At 40.3% G+C, this 19992-nt stretch overlaps 1 protein-coding gene across 12 annotated transcripts in view; it reads right to left on the bottom strand.

Moving 5' to 3' along the window:
• Positions 1-19992, bottom strand: part of LOC126185655 (C-Jun-amino-terminal kinase-interacting protein 4) — a 270109-nt gene that overhangs the window by 172333 nt on the left and 77784 nt on the right. For all 12 annotated transcript variants that reach the window (XM_049928155.1, XM_049928156.1, XM_049928146.1 and 9 more), the window contains 3 exons: positions 17766-17913; positions 8531-8718; positions 7452-7619 (listed from right to left, as the gene is read on the bottom strand). In XM_049928155.1, the coding sequence (XP_049784112.1) occupies positions 7452-7619; positions 8531-8718; positions 17766-17913 (504 nt within the window). The remainder of the gene's footprint in view (positions 1-7451; positions 7620-8530; positions 8719-17765; positions 17914-19992) is intronic.

Raw genomic sequence — 19992 nt, 5'->3', positions numbered from 1 at the left:
CAAGGTATTTAATCTAATGAACGACGAAGTACTAATGCAGTTCTCCACAGTGGTAGATGTCTCCTATTCAACTGGTCATCCTTCCCATAATTTCCCTAAATTACTTAAGGGAAATGTACCAATTGTTTCTTTTGAAAAGAATAAGGTTGATTTTCTTCCCCTTTATTCCCCAAACCGAGCAGGTGTTCCATCTTGAACAGCCTCCTCATCAGCAGTGTGTTAAATCTGCTGTAGTGACAAGTGCAACCCGCAAAACGGTGGCAGTGTTCCATTCTGTGTGAGGCTAAAATTCAAACCAGACAGCTTACTAGCAGATCAACAGAGGGCAACACCAGTGGCTGAACCAGTAGCAGCTCTAAGGCAACGTGCAGCCCCAATCAGCACATGCAGGCTGAACTATATCCTGTTTCTGCCGAAACTACGTTTGAGCCAATTAAACAAAAGAGCCAATTAAACGGAAGTGTCAATCCGCAAGTCGACTTTTTTTGGCCTGCACCACAATGCCTGCTGGCAGTTCCAGTGCAGCCAGTCATGCTGGGGAGACCTCTACTGGACTCACTACAGTGGCCCCCTCTACTCTTTACTGTTACCATGAATTGGGACTTGCCAAACAGGACACTGGCAAGTGGAGAAGACTGCTACATTTGCAAAGTGTCAGACTTAGTGTCAGTATTACCAAATACATTCCTACAGACTTTAAAACCTGTGTCTGTTACTTTTTTACTTTTTGGAACTCAAGTTTATTTGAGCATTCAGTCATTCAAGGAAGGTTTTTATTTTCTTTTTCTTCAGAAGGTAGTTATTGTGTTCATACCAAACCTGTGAAGTTATTTCTTGTGCTGCAAATAAAACTGTTTAATTGGTATACCTGGTAATGTTTCATGCGATATAACTGAAGGAAGGGACATATCAAAATCCCAATCTTGCTTGCTTCCTTCCTTCCTTCCTTCCATGCTTTTAGTATTAATGAAGAAGCCATTGGCCAAGGAAGCTGAGGTCAGCCACAACCACTGCCTAGGGTGACATGTAGTAGCACTAAAGAGAAGATATTGTTACCTTAGAGGCTCATCCAGTCATACCAATGCACTGTAAAGTTTATCACATACTAGTACTGACAATGTTTAGTTGTAAAACAATATTTTTAAGGCAAAACAATAGGCTGAACAGTAATACCAAAGAAATGTATCAGCAAGGTTGCCACACATACAGAGTGGTATTATGTAATAGCATGGAAACTTTTGATTGTGAGGTAACAAGTGACTGTAATGTTTCAGTAGGTACCATATGGTCAGTCATCTAGAATGAAATGGGAAAAACTGTTGCAAATCCAATTAAGAATAGCTGGATCAAGTAAAAAAGTCAAATTCTCTTTTTATGTATCATTCTCCATTCTGTTATATTCACAATAGTAAACCAATCAAGCAGACCTCAACTACTCATACTTCCTCCCATGAACCATGGACCCTTGCCATTGGTGGGAAGGCTTGCATGCCTCAGCGATACAGACATACCTTAGGGCCAATCACAATGGAGGGGTATCTGTTGAGAGGCTAGACAAATGACTGGTTCCGGAAGAGGGATAGCAGCCTTTTCAGCAGTTGCAGGGGCAACAGTCTGGATGATTTGATCTCTGGCCTTGTAACATAAACCAATACAGTCTTGCCGTGCTATAACTGTGAAAGTAAGGAGGAAACTACATTCATAATTTTTCACGAGGACATGCAGCTTTACTGTACGGTTGAATGATGATAGTATCCTCTTGGGTATAATATTCCAGAGATAAAACTCTCCTCCACTCAGATCTCTGGATGGGGACTACTCAGGATGATTTCATCGTCAGAAGAAACGAAACTGGCATTCTATGGATTGGAATGTTAAGATTCTTTAATCAGGCAGGGAGGCTAGAAAATTTAGAAAGGGAAACAATATTATGAGAAAGAAAGTTGCTACTCACTGTATAACGAAGATGCTGAACGCAGAAAGGCACAACAAAATGACTCACAATTAAAGCTTTTGGCCATTGGCCTTCATCAACAATACACACACACACACACACACACACACACACACGACTACACTCTCAGGCAACTGAAACCACACTGTGAGCAGCAGCACCAGTGCATGATGGGAGTGGCGACTGGGTGGGGGTGAGGAGGAGGCTGGGGCGGGGAGGAGGAGTGACAGTATGGTAGGGGTAGCGGACTGTGAAGTGCTGCAGGTTAGACAGACGGCAGGGGAGAGGTGGAGATGAGGGGAGGGGGGGGGGGGAGTCACAGAAAAGGAGAGAAACAAAGAGACTGGTTGTGGTGACAGAATGATGGTTGCACAGTGCTGGAATGGGAACAGGGAAGGGGCTGGATGGGTGAGGACAATGACTAATGAAGGTTGAGGCCAGGAGGGTTACGAGAACATAGGGTGTATTGCTGGGAAAGTTCCCATCTGCAAAGTTCCGAAAAATTGATGGTGGTGGGAAGGATCCATCTGGCACACGCTGTGAAGCAGTCATTGACATTAATGATATGTTTGGCAGCGTGTTCAGCAACAGGGTGGTCTGCTTGTTTATTGGCCACAGACTGTCAGTGGCCATTCATGTGAGCAGACAGCTTGTTGGTTGTCATGCCTACATAGAATGCAGCACACTGGTTGCAGCCTAGCTTGTAGACCCCATGACTGGTTTCACAGTTAGCTCTGCCTTTGATGGGATAGGTGATGTTAGTGACAGGACTGGAGTAGGTGGTGGTAGGATGATGTATGGGACAGGTCTGGCATCTAGGTCTATTACTGATATTGTAGAGATTCAGTGGGTGGCAGAATACCACTGTGGGAGGAGTGGGAAGGATAGTGGGCGGGACATTTCTCATTTCAGGGCACGACGAGAGGCAATCATAACCCTGGCGGAGAAAGTAATTCAGTTGCTCCAGGCCTGGGTAGTACTGAGTAACAACGGGAATGCTGCTTTGTGACCGGACAGCAGAACTTTGGGAGGTGGTGGGAGACAGAAAGCTAAGGCATGGGAATTTATTTTTGTACAAGGTTGGGAGGATAATTATGGTCAGTGAAGGCTTCAGTGAGATCCTCGGTATATTTCGAGAGGGACTGCTTGTCACTGCAGATGCGATGACCATGAGTGGCTACGCTGTATGGAAGAGACTTCTTGGTTTGGAATGGGTGGTAGCTGTCGAAGTGGAGGTATTGCTGGTGGTTAGTAGGTCTGATACAAACGGAGGTACTGATGTGGCCAACTTTGAGGTCAAAGTGTAGGTGGCTTGTTGAGTTGGGTAGAACTAGGTGAAGCAAATTGGGGAGAAGTTGTTGAGGTTCTGGAGGAATTTGGATAGGGTGTCCTCCTCTTTGAACCAATAGCAAATTTGTCATCAATGAATCTGAACCAGGTGAGGGGTTTAAGATTCTGGGATTTTAGGAAGGATTCCTCGACATGGAGCATGAATAGGTTGGCATAGGATGTGTCATTCGGGTTCCCCTAACCGTACGCCGAATTTGTTTGTAGGTAATGCCTTCAAAGAAGAAGTAATTGTTGGTCATGGCGACTAGGAAGGAGGTGGTTGGTTTGAAAACTGTCAGGCGTTGGGAAAGGTAGTGTTCAATAGTGGTAAGGCCATGGACATTAGGAATGTTAGTGTACAGGGAGATGGCATCAATAGTCATGAGCAGGGCACTGTGTAGCAAAGGGATGGGAACTGTGGAGAGTCGGCGGAGGAAATACTTTGTAGGTTCTGGGATAGGTTGAAGTGTTGGTCTACGAGAGCAGAGATTCTCTCAAGAGGGGGAGGGGGGGGGGGGGGGGCACAATGAGGTGTGCTGGGTGGTTCAGTTTATGAACTTTAGGATGCATGTAGAAGGTAGGAGTGCAGGGAGTGGTAGGGGTGAGTAGAAAGATGGACTCTGGGGAGAGGTTCTAGGATGGGCCTAAGGATTTGAGTAATGGCTGGAGATCCTGCTGGATTACTGGAATGGGGTCACCTGTGGCAAGATTTGTAGGTGGAAGTATTGGATAGCTGGTGGAGTCCTTCCACCAGGTAATCCTTGTAGTACAAAACAACAGTGATGGAGCCTTTGTCCACAGGTAGAATTATAAGCAGGTTTAATGATGTATAAGAAAATAGGAATGCAGGTAACCTACTATGAACAGCATAGTGAACACAATATACCAGCCAAGGTAGACATGAAGCCCACCCCTACCAACAGTACAAGTTTATAAGCCAACTAGCTCCACTGAGTGAAGAAACGTATGATGAGATAAACTAAATTATTCAGAGAGTGAAGTGTGATGGGAGTGGAATTCAACAGCATGAAAATGAATAGAAAGAAAAATAGAAAAAAACTGTAGCTAAATATGGACTGGTGGAAAGGAATGGAATAGGAAGTTGCCTGCTAGAATTCTACACAGAGCATAATTTAATCATTGCTAACACTTGGTTTAAGAATCGTGAAAGAAGGTTGTATGTGTGGAAGAGACCAGGACAGACAGGAATGTTTCAGATTGATTATATAATGGTAAGAAACGTATTTCAGATGTAGATTTTAAATTGTAAGATATTAAAAGGGGAATGTGTGTACTCTGACCAGAATTTATTGGTTATCAACTGTACATTAATACAGAAGAAATTGCACAACGGTGGGAAATTAATGAGATGGGTCATGGATAAGCTGAAATAACCATACGTCCTTGAAAGTTTCAGAGGGAGCATTAGGCAACAATTGACAAGAACAGGGAAAAGGAATACAGCAGAAAATGAATGGGCAGCTTTGAAAGGTGAAATAGTTAACGCTGCAGAGGATCAAATACATAGAAAAAGAAAGCCTATTAGAAACCCTTGGATAACACAGAATATATCGAATTTAACTGACGAAAGAAAAAAAAAAAAGGGTAAATGAAGCAGGTGTAATGAACACAAAATCTAAAAAATTAGGTTGACATGAAGTACAAAATGGTTGAGCAGAAATGCCTGGGGGACAAATATAAGGATCTAGAAGCATATTTCACTAGTGCAGAGAAAGATAATGCCTACAGGAACATTAAAGAGGTCTTTGGGGACAAGAGAAGCAGCTGTATAAATATCAAGCACTCAGGTGAAAAACCAGTCCTAACCAAAGAAAACTATCAGTTTAATAAGTCATAGCTGCAAAATACTAAAACAATTTCTTCACAGAAGAATGGAAAAACAGATAAAAGTCAAACTTGAGGAAGACCAGTTCGTATTCCAGAAAAGTGCACGAACACTTGAGGCAATACTGATCCTACAACTTATCTTAGAAGATAGGTTAAGGAAAGGCAAACCTATGTTTATAGCTTTTGTAGACTTAGAGAACACTTTTGACAATGCTGACTGGAATATTCTCTTTGAAATCCTGAAGGTATAATGAGTACAATCCAGAGAGCAAAAGGCTATTTACAACTTGTACAGAAGCCACATGGCAGTTATGAGTCAAGGGGTATGAAAGGGAAGCAGTGCTGGAGAGGGGAGTGAGACAGGGTTGTAGCCTCTCCTTGATGTTATTCTGTAGCTAAACTGAGCAATGAAACATTTGGAGTAGGAATTGAATTTCAGGGAGAAGAAATAAAAAGTTTGAGGTTTGCAGATGACACTGTAATTCTGTCGGAAACAGAAAAATAATTGGAAGAGGAGTTGAATGGAATGGACAGTGTCTTGAGAGGAGGATAGAGATGAATATCAACAAAAGCAAAACAATGATAATCGAATGCAGTCAAATTAAATCAGGTGACGCTGCAGGAATTACATTAGGAAACGAGATACTAAACATATTAGATGAGTTTTGCTATTTGGGTAGAAAAATAACTGATGATGGCCGAAGTAGACAGTATATAAAATGTAGACTGGCAATGGCAAGGAAAGCACTTCTGAAATAGAGAAATTTGCTAGCATTGAATGTAGATTTAAATGTCAGGAAGTCTTTTCTGAAAGTATTTGTATGTAGTGTAGCGACGTATGGAAGTGAAACATGGCCGATAAACAGCTTAGACAAGAAGAGAATAGAAGCTTTTGAAATGTGGTGCTACAGTGGAAAGCTGAAAATTAGATTTGGAAGGGGGCAAAAATTTATGACACAAGCTGGATGGAAGAAGGGGTCGGTCGATAGGACAAGTTCTGAGACAGCATGGGCTCACCAATTTAGTAATGGAGGGAAGTGTGGGGAGAAAAATAGTAGAGGGAGACCCAAGAGATGAATACAGTAAGCAGATTCGGATGGATGTAGGTTGCAGTAGTTATTTGGAGATGAAGAGGCTTGCACAGGATAGAGTAGCAGGGAGAACTGCAGCCAACTGCTCTTCAGACTGAAGACCACAACAGCAGCAACAACACAATTAAAATATCCTGAAGTATTCCAGTAACAAATAAGAGTAGTTTTGGCTGAAAGGTAGTTACATTCTCTTCTTCATGCCTGTCTGCAACTCAATGTGCCAATATTTGTGATATTTTTAATATAATGAGTTTGAAGTTAATCATGAAGGAAGAGTATATCAATATCTGATGACATAATATATTGTGATCACAGACACAGCATAATACTAGAGCAAATGACAGTGTTTGTCCTGGTTGTTACTACATTATCTTGACATCATACTTCAAAGGACAGTTTTTAAATGAGATATTACAGTCAACAACTCAGTTCTTTCAGCTGTACTTCCTAGAGATACGACAATCTCTCATGATGTCAGTTCATTGATTGGGAAAGCATCACCTAGCAAATATAAAATACATACACTTTATAAAAATAATTGGATGCATGTTCCACATTTCCTAAACCACTGATATGATTTCAATTAAACTTTATATACATATCCCTCACTGTCAGCCAACAATCCCTATAGGGGTAAGAACCACCTACCTATCATATTTCAGGAGGTATGACAGTATAAATAACGAGATGCGTGAAAAACTGTTGCATCATGTATGATGTTTAAATTTATTACTTCTTTGCTATTAACTCTAGTCACAACATATTTTGCAGACAGTGTCCACATGTTGTTGAATGTACTTACATAATTATGTCATTGTATGACACACAGCTCAAGAAATATGATGTTGCAAACACTAAGATGATTGAAAAAATGCCACACACTCCTACAGTCAAGTCAGCTTATGGAAATCCCTGACACCTGGCAGCACTTTTGACAGCTTTCAACTGTGAAGCACACTGTCGGCAGGACAAAAATCGTCTACAGAGCTATAAGAGGTGTTGTCATACAGATGTTTACAAAATCATGTTGTAGGCATACAAAGCAGCTGCGCCCAGCATACAGAAACTGTTTCATAATATCAAAGGTGTTTTTATGAATACATTGAAATGAAATTTTTTCTAATGGAAAATTGCCAAAATGAATACCTGGGCAATGCCAGGTTTGTCAGATAGTTTATACCAAAATAAAGCAAAAATTGCTCAGCATTTCAAATTCAATTACTACTTACATGTCTCCATCCATGAAATCAAGGCCACGTTTTCTGTCATTCAGAGAACGCTTTCTCATAGTTTCCAAGGCTGGACTCACATGATGTGTAGGTGCATTGTACCTCACATTCACATATGGAACAGGTTTACGTTGTGGTCGTTCAGCTGCACTGAACAGGTTGCTAAAACTTAAAACAAAAACAAATCTTTGTATTATGTCCAGAACAAAACAGATACTTGATATGCTAGGAAAGGTATTCATTCTGATATGCATTTTTTTCATTTGTATTTTCAGCTACCACATGCTAGAACAGGAGAAAACTGTATCTCATTGCTTTTATGTTTGCACTTCAACAGACTTTCATTAATAAATAATTACACTAATGTCTATACAACTACACAAAGACAAGTGGATGATTAACTTTGTTACCAGAAATCTCAAACAATTCTTGACCAATTTATATCAAATTTTTACAAGAAACTCTAATAAATATTGATACAAATGTAGGCTATAATTTTTTCAAACAACAATGTTCAGGTTTTCCATTAAAACAAACTGCAAGAATGAAAATGCCGTGTTGTGAAGATGTGCAATTTCATTTACTTCCTCGCAGTCAGTTTGAACTCCATGTACAGAATATTCTTTCTCTATATATAGACAGACAACCAAACAAACACACGCACACACACACACACACACACACACACACACACACACACACACACACACACAACATGTTATGTTTTCTTCCTTGCAATCAGTTTTAAAGGAAGCAGGAAAGTTGTATTTAAGGCGTGTCTCATACCCCGACATACCAATGATTCAAACTTTAAACGCCTTCAATTGCCAATCGAAGTTTCATTCCCAATAAGAATAAACTAGGCTCAAGGTCAATGGGGGGGGGGGGCGAATGGACAGGGGAGAGGGTGGGGTGTGGGGGAGGAAATGGATGTAGAGGGAGGGAGGGGGGAGGAGGAGGACAAAGAAGAGAGAAGAGTGGAGAAGGAGATTAGGACACATAAGCAATTCCCATATATATTTAGCAATTATAAAGCAATGGCGAATTCACTAGTATGATACAGTGACAATACAACTCACAATTTCCATATTCCTTGTTTGCTTTTCTTATCTAATGTGGGGTCATTCCGTGAAGCCCTAATCATTTCTGTCCAACGAACCGCTTCTTGTAGTTCCATAAATCGTTCCTTGTACTGGTTACGTTCCATAAGCACACGGGCCATCTCAACTCGTGTAAATCGCTTCCTTTGAGCCATTGGAACATCCTCCTGAAACAGTCAAACAAATACATTTTTAATAGAGGAAAATAATGGGAGTGCCTTATGTCATATGAATTCACAGCTTAAAATCGTTTTTTCTAACTAGAGTACACACAGACTTCTTTTCCATTTCTGCATCTAATATTTGTGTTTTAAATACTGCCAGATAATGAAACACGACTAGGTCATAAAGTCCTCTGCAAGAAAGAAGTATTGTGGTATGTTCCTAGTCCCATTTAGTGTTAGCTGACTTTCCTACCTATTCTTATTAAGTGAAATTTTCTAAAAACTCTTCACCTGTCTTTTCTGGGAGAAGAAATCTTGCTTAGTAAAAGTTCATAAATCTGTCTGATTTTGTGTGTTCATATCAATCTGCTATCATACTGAAAAGTAGCAACCTTGAGCTAGCAGAATGCTCAAATTATTTCCTATGTTACACACACAGTATAACAAGCAGAAGAGAAAGTGTACTAGCTCCCCGTGCAGGGAGCATAGGTCAGGTGGCATGACGCCCGAGACTCGACTGTGCGTTTCCGTATAGGACTGTGTATTTTGTGTGCTGGGCTTGCTTACGGTGTTGTGCGGAAAACATTGAAGACTTGCAGTTTGCTGTTATAATGTGGTGTTTGGACTTTTATTTACTTATATTTAAATAAGAAGAAGAAGAAAGTCCATACATTAGTTCCAGCGTACAGATACAGTTACAGAGAAAGTAAAGGCAAATATGTTTTAAATATCTTAAGAATGGAGCATAATTTTTAAAATCACTGAGAGCAGGACCTCCAAAATACAGAGATCTGACTCAGAACTGACTGGTGTGCAGCTCACGTTCCACAGAGGACCTTACAAAAATGGAAATGTTTATCGGCGTTGGTACATAAGTTGAAATTCCAGGATAAAAAGACTATCTCTAAAGGCCAGAGTTGTTCCCCAGTTACTTCCTTGTTTGCCTTAACAGTTATTTTAAATATTACATAAAAGAAAATTGCCTGTAAAACACTCACAAAGAGAAGCTGTAGCCCATAATATTGTAAAGCAGAAAAAGTTGTGACATGTGCCAGTGTTACTTCAGTTGGGGAAAATATGGTGAACGGCTGTCTCATAAAATCCCCAGGGCTGCAACGCTAACCACATACAGCTAGACGTCGTTGTCTGAGGTGAATCATTTGCCCCTCAGAGCCCTTTTAAGGAGAACAAAAATTACAGAGAGAGAGGTCCGGACTGTATGGAGGGTGGCTGAGAACCTCCCATTTGAATTTCTGCAGGAGTGCCACGACTGTGCTGGCCTTATGAGACTTTCCACTGTCAAGGAACACAATGACCCCCAGGGGTGAGATTGCCTGGTCATTTTTATTTGATCACTTGGCGAAGGGCGATCAAGGTTTGCAAGTGATGCTGGGAATTCACTGTTGTCCCATGCTGCACGAAGTGAATCATGAGGAGGCCATTGTGATCAAAGAAGAATGTCGGCATAACCTCTCCTGCACTCGTGTGGATGGCCTTGGCTTTGGAGACTTTGTTGTTTTGATTCTGGTTCGACATGATGACACCGTGACTCATCTCTAGCCACCACTCGTGCCAGGAACGCGTTCCCTTCCCGAGCATAGTGTTGCAGTTGAGCAAGACGGTGGGCCATTCAACATGCTTCCTGGTGTGTTTGAAGACTGTAGACTGTGGGACACCCATTGGGAACACACTTTGTGCATGTGCAGTTGTTTCTTCATGATTGTGTGAACACTTCCGACACTCAATCCGACCACGGCGGCTATGGCTTTCACTGTCACTCAGTGATCCTGGGTAATGAGTGCATCCACCAAATGGACTATGTCATTGGTAGTGCAGTGTGGTGCTCCAGACTGTGCATCATCGGCTAACGACACCTGTCCCCTGAAGCACTTGTGCCATGCCTTGACCCTTGCAAGGAACATGCAGTGTCTGCCATACACTTGTGACATTCGTCAATGAATGTCCATTTCTTCCACTCCTACCACTGTCAGAAAACAAACAAAACTTCTTTTCTATTCTTTTGACACCTCTAGGTCACTGTTTGCAATGCAACTGCCAGCATTGGACAACTGATGCATGCTGCTGCTAGCTCTATATATTCACATGATGTGCACATGTGCCCTCTAGCAACTGCCTGTGAACTTCCACACTCTAGTTGGCTCCACACCTCATTACACATGCCACGATATTACCCTCCTGTCACTGGTTTGCACATTCCAGACTCTGGCTCATTTCTTTTTGAATGCCCCTAGTATACTGAATGAATCAATGCCAGACGCAGCAGTAGTTTCAATAAAAAGAGCACAGACGTGTAAGAAACTGGACATTGTAATACTGTAAACAGAGAACAGAGAATGCCACAATAAATCTATTGCGAAAGCAGCTCTCGGAGTAAAAGTGTAATATGATTCAATGAGACTTCTACAATCTATATCATTCTATATTCAAACAATTCAAACATTCCGTATTCAGTAAGAATTATCCATCAGTCGTAGCATCAAAATTGTGTGGTGAAGCTAAACGTTGGGAATTTTTGTTGGTAGTGCTGATTACGTCAGCATTTCCCCTTGTACGTCCCCACCCACTGCAAAGACCAATCTTGTCATTCAGATTTTTGTTCATAATTTTCAGCAACTGTTCTTGAAGAATGCCCATTTGAAGAAAGAGCACTTTTTTTTATGCAACTGGTATGCTATTTCTTCACATCAGAAGTCTTGTTATTCCATTTACATTGCCACCCCCAGTGCAATCAGACTACTGTTTTTGTGCCACCTATACTTGCTTCACGCATTCAAAGAGAAAGATTGGATGTTAAGAAAGCTCAAATAGTAGTAAGACTCTTTCACACACTACAACTAAAATTATACTCTACCACAATTTCAAAAGAATAACTTCATATATTTATCAAAAATGTGTAAAAAAATAATATAAAATAAAAATATCAGAACTCAATATTGTCATTTTGATATCAATATATCTGGGGAAAAATACTGTCAAAGTACATAGAGATTTTTAGGGAAAAATTTCAATATATTGATATTTTATCAACAGCCCTAGCATGAACTGTTGCCTCTTCATTAGGAAACAACTCAAATTTACTAAATGGTCTCAAATAGACATACTATTCAATAAACATTCTCTAGAAACAACTAGGCGTTATTACAAGACAACCCCCCCCCCCCAAACACACACACACACACACACACACACACACACACACACACAGATGTATAGTTTTTCACAAAAATAAGTTCCAAGAAAAACTGCTGTTCAGTTACACTTGGCTGAAACTTGATGATTACATTAATTTATGAAAATATACTCTAGACAATTATAAGAGTAACCTTTCGAATCATACTCTTCTGCTCCATAGCTCTGATAAACATCCGCAGTGTATGCAAGTCGCAACACAACTCCTGGCGTCACAGACACCAATTAAAATAATTATCCAGCTTGAGCAAGCCGGAACAAGAATCACTGCTTTCACTTCTGATAACAATCAATCAAATAAAAAGGTCTGGTGGTGTTTACAATCGGTGGCATAAAAAATAATGAACTCTACACAGAATCCAATTAACGAAATCAGAAGCACATGGACTTTTTCAAACACAATTCATTTAATAATGTGTACAAGAAATAACTTGGTAACAAAATAAATGTACTTCTAAATGATGAGTGTGTCACTTACAACTTTTACCGATGAACTGAATATGAGATAACTGCCCTAAATTCACAAAATTGAAAGTTTTCCACAAATTAGTGTTAACTCAGTTGCATCTGACGCCATATCAACAAAAGACATAAGATTAGCTCTGCATTTTTCAGTAACTCACTAGCCAATGGCACAATATTCTTGAGTGGAAAATAAGCTACAGGATTAGATGGTAGCGAGTCAATGAAATCTAAACTGATTATTCATTACACAAAGGCCTCAAAAATGTCCAAGTTCACCTGGAAACTAATCTAAAATGGCTGGCAACTGATGTTCACTGAGGTATGTCAATTAAACCCACATGTTCTTCATTTCACGTGTAAGATCGTACTTGTGAACCATCTGCATGTGTTGTAATTGCCTGTGATAAGGTGTGCTTCCTTGGGTCACAAGCGGAGGAACCAACATCTCATGGTGGAACCAGTCAACTACGGGAGTCAAGTACACTTTCTCTTCTTTTCGCTTAGCACACAGTATTTATTATATCTAAAGTAAAATTCACTCAAAAGAAATTATAGGTGTGTCCCTCTCGTCCTGAAGTCTGAGTGACTTTCCCTTCCTTTTTAATCTTTACCAACCAACCCCTCTCACCTCCCTGAGGAAGGAACTATCAAAAGCTAGGATAATAACTGTAAACATAGCCACTGGCAGTATTAAATTTTTTACTGTCTGGAGGTAATTACTGGCTAGCAACATTATACAAAATAAAAACATCTGTAGTAATAATGAATCTGTAAAACTGCCCTGCCTATCTGTTTTGAACATGCTAATCTCCAAAACCAAAACTCAGTGTGGCTCCAGCTGCCAGAGACTGTGGTCATGTCTGTGTGAGTTGCATTTACATGTGCAAGTGTGCGTGCATGCGCATCTGTCGGTCATCTATTTTTGACAAAGGCCTTGTTGGCAAAAAGGTTATTTTGTGGCAGTCTTTCCGTTGTGCCTATCCGCGACTCAGCTTCTCCACTATATGGTGAGTAGCAACTATCCTTTTCATAATATTGTTGTAATCTCCAAAACTATTAGACACGTTATCATGGAGTTTTGACAGGTAAGTTGAGCATAGTTTGGAGGAAAATATAAGCTTTAATTCATGAAAATCTGATCACAGAAGTTTTATTGCAACTTTGTCTGTCTGCCTGAACATATTAATATGCAGATGGATTTTTATGGGGTTTTCACTGGTAAGTTCTGCACAGCTAGGGGCACCATACATGCTATATTTTGTCAAAACCATATCACAGAAAAAATATTCACACATATAATAAATACGTATGTATGTACGTAAGCATCCATTTACCACATCTGTAAAATCAATGGACTGATTTTGACCAAATTTCGTACACATTTTGCTTCCTGTTTATAAAGGATCACTGTGCAATTACGAACCTATCTATCAAAGGGGTGGTGGTGGAGGTGAAAAAGAAATGTATGTCACGATACACAAATGCCCAGATTCTATTCATCTACACTTGAGAACGAGAGCATTAAGTCACTTGCAACAAACTTTGCACATAATTTCAAACCTTTACAAAACCTTTTTTCACTGACACCCCCCATAACGACATTTTCGCTGTTCATACAGTAAAACTGCCACATCAGACATGTCATGACGTTTACACTTACTGCTTCTTTGCTGCTAACTCTATTCATAAGACATTTAGAAGACAGTATCCACATATGCTGCTAAATGTACTTACAAAATTATATCATTGTATGATATAGTGGAGGAGATGGACAGAGAAAGGGGGAAGAGGAGGTGGGCATAGAAAGGAATAATAAGCAGGAGATAGAGATAGAGATAGAGATAAAGAGGGGGGGGGGCGAAGCCGCAGACACACCCAGAGGGCAGAAGAAAATTGCCAGAGTGTGGAAGGGCGGAAGAGGTGGGCAGAGAGAAGAGGGAGGAGGAAATGGACTAATAGAACTGAAATAAATATGTACATCAGGGCAGTGCTGGGTACTTAGCTAGTATGTAAATAATTTTTGGTTTAGTATAACCATACATGTGGCCTGTAATTTAAAAAGTGTCATGATGATCTCTCCATTGCCAAAAGATTCCGGAATAGTCCCCCATTTGGATCTCCGGGAGGAGACTGCCAAGGGGGAGGTGACCAACAGAAAAAGCTTGAATAATCAACAAAAGGATAACATTCTACAAGTCGGGATGTGGAATGTTGTAAGCTTGAAAATCTGAAAGGGGAAATACAAAGGCTCAATCTAGATATAGCATGGATTTGTGAAGTGAAATGGAAAGAAGACAAGGACTTCTGGTCAGATGAGTATAGAGTAATATCAACAGCAGCAGAAACTGATATGACGGGAGTAGGATTCGTTATGAATAGAAAGGGAGAGCAAAGACTGTGTTACAGTGAACAGTTTAGTGATAGGGTTGTTCTTATCAAAATCGACAGCAAACCAACACCAAAAACTATAGTTCACATATACACACAGACATCACAAGCTGAAGATGAAGAGATACAGAAATTATATGAGGATACTGAAAGGGTAATACAGTATGTAAGGGGAGATGAAAATCTGATAGTCATGGGACTGGAATGCAGTTGTAGTGGAAGGAGTAGAAGAAAAGGTTGCAGGAAAATATGGGGTTGGGACAAGGAATGAGAGAGGAGAAAGACTAACTGAGTTCTGGAATAAATTTCAGCTAGTAATAGCAAATACTCTGTTCAAGAACCACAAAAGGAGGTGGTATACTTGAAAAAGACTAGGTGATACAAGAAGATTTCAGAGATTCCAAAATCAGATACTGGATTGTAAGGCATACCCAGGAGCAGATATAGGCTCAGATCACAATATGGTTGTGATGAAGAGTAGGCTGAAGTTCAAGAGATTAGTAAGGAATAATCAATACACAAAGAAGTGGGATATGGAAGTACTAAAGAATGAGATACACTTGAAGTTCTCCAAGGCTATGGATACAGCAATAAGGAATAGCTCAGTAGGCAGTACAGTTGAAGAGGAATGGACATCTCTAAAAACGGCCATCATAGGTAGAAAAAAGGTAACTGGGAAGAAACCATGGGTAACAGAAGAAATACTTCCGTTGATTGATGAAAGAAGAGTACAAAAATGTTAAGGGAAATTCAGGAACACAGAAATACAGGAGGAATGAAATAAATAGGAAGTGCAGGGAAGCTAATACGAGATAGATGCATGAAAGTCAAAAACAACCTTCGGTGCAATTAAAAGCAAGGGTGCTGGCATAAAGAGTGCAATGGGAATTCCACTGTTAAATGTAGAGGAGAGGGCAGATAGGTGGAAAGAGCACATTGAGGACCTCTATGAGGGGGAAGATTCGTCTGATGTGACAGTAGAAGAAACAGGAGTTGATTTAGAAGAGATAGGGGATCCAGTACTAGAATCATAATTTAAGAGAGCTTTGGGGGACTTAAGATCAAATAACGTAGAAGGGGTACATAACATTCCACAGAATTTCTAAAATCATTGGGGGAGTGGCAACAAAATGACTCTTCATCATGATGGGTATGAAGTACGAGTCTGGCGATATACCATTTGACTTTTGCAAAAATATCATCCACACAATTCCGAAGACTGCAAGAGCTGACAAGTGTAAGAATTACCGCACAATCAGCATTACAGCTCATTCATCCAAGTTGCTAAGAAGGATAATCTACAGAAGAATGCAAAAGAAAATTGAGGGTATGCTAAATGACAATCACTTTGGCTTTAGAAAAGGTAAAGGCTCCCGAGAGGCAATTCTGACACTGCGGCTGATGATGGAAGCAAGACTAAAGAAAAATCAAAACACGTTCATAGGATTTGTTGACCTGGAAAAAAGCATTCGACTATGTCAAATGATGCAAGATGTTCGAAATTTTGAGAAAAATAATGCTAAGCTATAGGGAGAGATGGGTGATATACAATTTGTACAAAAGCCAGGAGGGAATAATAAGAGTGGATGACCAAGAACGAAATGCTTGGACTAAAAAGGGTGTAAGACAGGAGTTGCACATCCTGAAGATAATTACTTGCCATTATTCCTGTCATTTTGTTAATGAATTTCTGAACTGAATCTTCCTTTCTATACAAATAAGTGTTCAGCTTAGCATGGGGTTATACTCATTAGTTGTACTCTGCATGTTATTAATGCAGTAGTTTAACTGTAAGTAGTAAAACAAAAAAAGCAAAGGTAACATGTAGACTTTCTAACTTTCCACATTAATTTATGAAAATATATGAGGCCTGTTAAAAAACATTCCGGAACTTTGTCCACAAAATTTTTTATTGCTTACCTTTTACTTATTCTGCAAGATCATCTTCAAAATATTGTACTCCACAATTGACAAAACAGCCCCAATGCTGTTTCCACTTCTGAAAGCAGTCTTGGTAAGCCTTTTGCAGGATCGTGCAAAGTGCCATCTGCGAATTTTCTTTTATCTCATCTATCATTGCAAATATTCATCCTTTCAATGTATCAACATCATACCTGTAGACCCACCTCTCATCTCCAGTTATGATTCTCTTAAGGAACATCTCATTCTCATGATCCAAAAGCTCTTCACGCAATGCAAAACTAAGGTCTTTCTGGTCTTGACTCGAGAGCCATCGAACCAACTTGGTGGCAACACGATGCATTCCAAGATGCTGTGTCAGGATTTCATGACATGATCCACCTGAATGTTACATTTTTCTGCAATCTCTCAGACGGTGCTCAATTTTATTGATGTTCCTGACATGAGTGTAGTTGGTAGATGTAGAGCGTCCTGAAAGAGGGTCAGCTTTAACCTTCATCTGGCTATTTTAAAACTGTGTGGACCATTTGTAATACTGAGTACAGCTTAAGAACTCATCCCTGTAAGCTTCCCGCATCATTTGGTGTGTGTGTGTGTGTGTGTGTGTGTGTGTGTGTGTGTGTGTGTGTGTGTGTGCGCGCGCGCGCGCGCGCGTGTGTGAGTGCGTGTGTGTGTGTGTGTGTGTGTGTGTGTGTGTGTGTGTGTGCGCGTGTGTGTGTGTCCGTCCAAGTTTTCCTGCATTTCACGCAAAAGTTAATGCAAATGAGTTGTTCCTGTAACTCTGCCATCTTGAAATTCGCAAACTGTGTGACTCAATGTTCTACTCAATACAGCTCTGAACAGCAACTAACAGACAAACCACAATGAAATTTCCGGCAGTTACACACTAAACACAGGCATATGCAGGGTTGCCAACCACATATCACTCCAATACACCATTGGTACAAAATTACGAATGTTCCAGAATTTTTTGAACAGACCTCATACTTTATTATGATTACAGGTGCACCGATGGAGAAGCCACTATGCTATGAAGTTTTACTTATGCTGTCATACGAAGAACTCACTTCATCATCTGATTTGGCAGCTTTTGCTGCCTTCTCTGCCTCCTCCTTAACTCGTTTAACTTCTTCTTCAAGCTCCTGAATTCGTTGCTGGAGGCGGCTTTTCAAGTTCTGCAATGACCTTAGTTCTTCTCGCATTATCTCCTGCTCACTGGAAATGTAAACATTGAATGCTTCAATAAAGTTCTCATTTTCTAACAACAACAAAATCAGTTATTTTTGGTTTTTTCATCTTAAATCAGAAAAACCAATAATAATTGATTATAACAATTACTGCAGAAGACAACCACACAAACACATAACAAAAACATTCGTATTATTTATAAAAAGAACAACATAAACATTAGCAAAGGAGATGATGATGTCTTAGGACTCCTGCACCACCCTGAAGACAGCTTTGGAAAATCATGAGTGGAATAATGACAATATTATGACTAACCATCTCCACTATATGGTGCATAGCAATCTATCCTTTCATAATACTGTCAAAAGAGCTTTTCATCATGAACACAGAGGTTCCATGCCCTCTTATGCATGTCTCCTCTCATTTCCATCAATTTTATTAATTGTTCTATGTCATTGCACAGTAGTAACAAGACCGAATAAGGTTATTGTAATGAGAGTACTTGTACTGAGAGCTCAAAAAAATACTTTTCACTTGATTCCTATACATGTTGGGTTACTTCCCTGGGTGGCAAGCATCGGAGGACACGGCACACGGCATTTCCGGTTGGGGGCTGCACTTCCCTGAATTCTGAGGGGTTTGTACAATAGGCTTAAGTGCCTGGCGGAACGACTGTCGTTGGTCGAGTTTCGCCTATTGTATGCAGGGCGAAACGACCTGCAAGACGTCTGAGTGTCGTTGCAGTTTATGTGTTTACCGTTCCGGTGCGTCTGGAATGAAGATTCCTTGCACTGACTGACTGCATTGTCCTCTTGATTCTGAGAATACTTATGGACCATGCCCTGCTGGGTGCAACTGTCTGGCACTGGATGGCCGGTGGTCTAGGCAGGTTGTTTTCGTAGCCGGTCAAACAGCAAGTTCAGTGCCCTCAGCTGAATAGCAGAGGCATAACTGGCCAACTTAAACTGAGGCTAGTTGACGTCATAAAGTCCTGCTCAAAATCGGAGGGAACAGTCGTTATTGGGGCGAATGATGTTCTGAGACAGTGTGGGGGAATTTTGGAATCTGAACTGAATGCTGATTCGCGGTTTTTGAGGAGAATAGGGAGTAGAGCAATGTTGGCTTCGCTCTTGCGTTGTGCGGGCAGTGAATTCAGGATCTGATCTTTGTCGGAGTTGGACGATCTTGCGACTTGGTCGCTCTTTTTCGGAAGAACTCAGAATTCTCAGACAGCCTTCGAAGTCAGGGATGACACAAGAGTTGCTACACAGCAGAAGTAGGCACCTACTTCATCAGGACACTGCCTACCGATGACGTGCTGCAGATTTCAGTACAGGTACAGTATTTTGTGGCTCCGGCATTGTAGTACCTTATCAGTTTTATACTGAATCCCTCAGCAGCACACGCGCTTGCTTTGCTATAAGTCCACCTTGCTTGTTTCTCCATATGATCCCATTTGAGCTCTCACTACTTATTGCGATACTGATATATTGTCGGAAGATTAATATTTGATTCATTGGGACCTCCAGTCATTATCGTCAATCTATTGCATCACAGAGAGTAGGAGCCCCTTGTTCTCGAGCCAACTCTTATTCTCATAATATTTCAGTATACCCTATCTTTTAACCTACTGTTTGTGTCGATAATCATGTGCATTTATGTTCTGATGTAGAATAAATCTCATTGTAATATGTAATCCGCATGTCATTTCGTAGATATATGCAGAATCTCATTTCCTGTTGTTTATTATGATAAAGTTCTCTTTTTTCTGAGTAGATTATGATTTTTATTAAATTATTGTGAGTGTGCACTCATCTCATGGAAAATTCGTCTGAATTAAAGAGGTACAAACTCTTCTCCACCCTGGCACCTCGCAACATCTAGACAAGAAAATTACGATAAATGACACTTTATTCATTCACTCAGATTAATGAGCGTTTTTAAAGCTTCATCCGCCCACTCCTTCAACTCAGACCAGCATATGTTCAGATGATATTAACTTTTACTGTTTTTTCCCCCTTCAGTACTATCACCACAAAGACTAGCTTTTGTCATAAAGCTGTGCTAATTTTTTTGTCACATCAAGTCCACTTCCTACGTCAAGCC

Source organism: Schistocerca cancellata, chromosome 1 (assembly GCF_023864275.1).
Source record: "Schistocerca cancellata isolate TAMUIC-IGC-003103 chromosome 1, iqSchCanc2.1, whole genome shotgun sequence".
Classification (NCBI taxonomy): domain Eukaryota; kingdom Metazoa; phylum Arthropoda; class Insecta; order Orthoptera; family Acrididae; genus Schistocerca; species Schistocerca cancellata.
This window is presented reverse-complemented; position numbering and strand designations above follow the sequence as displayed.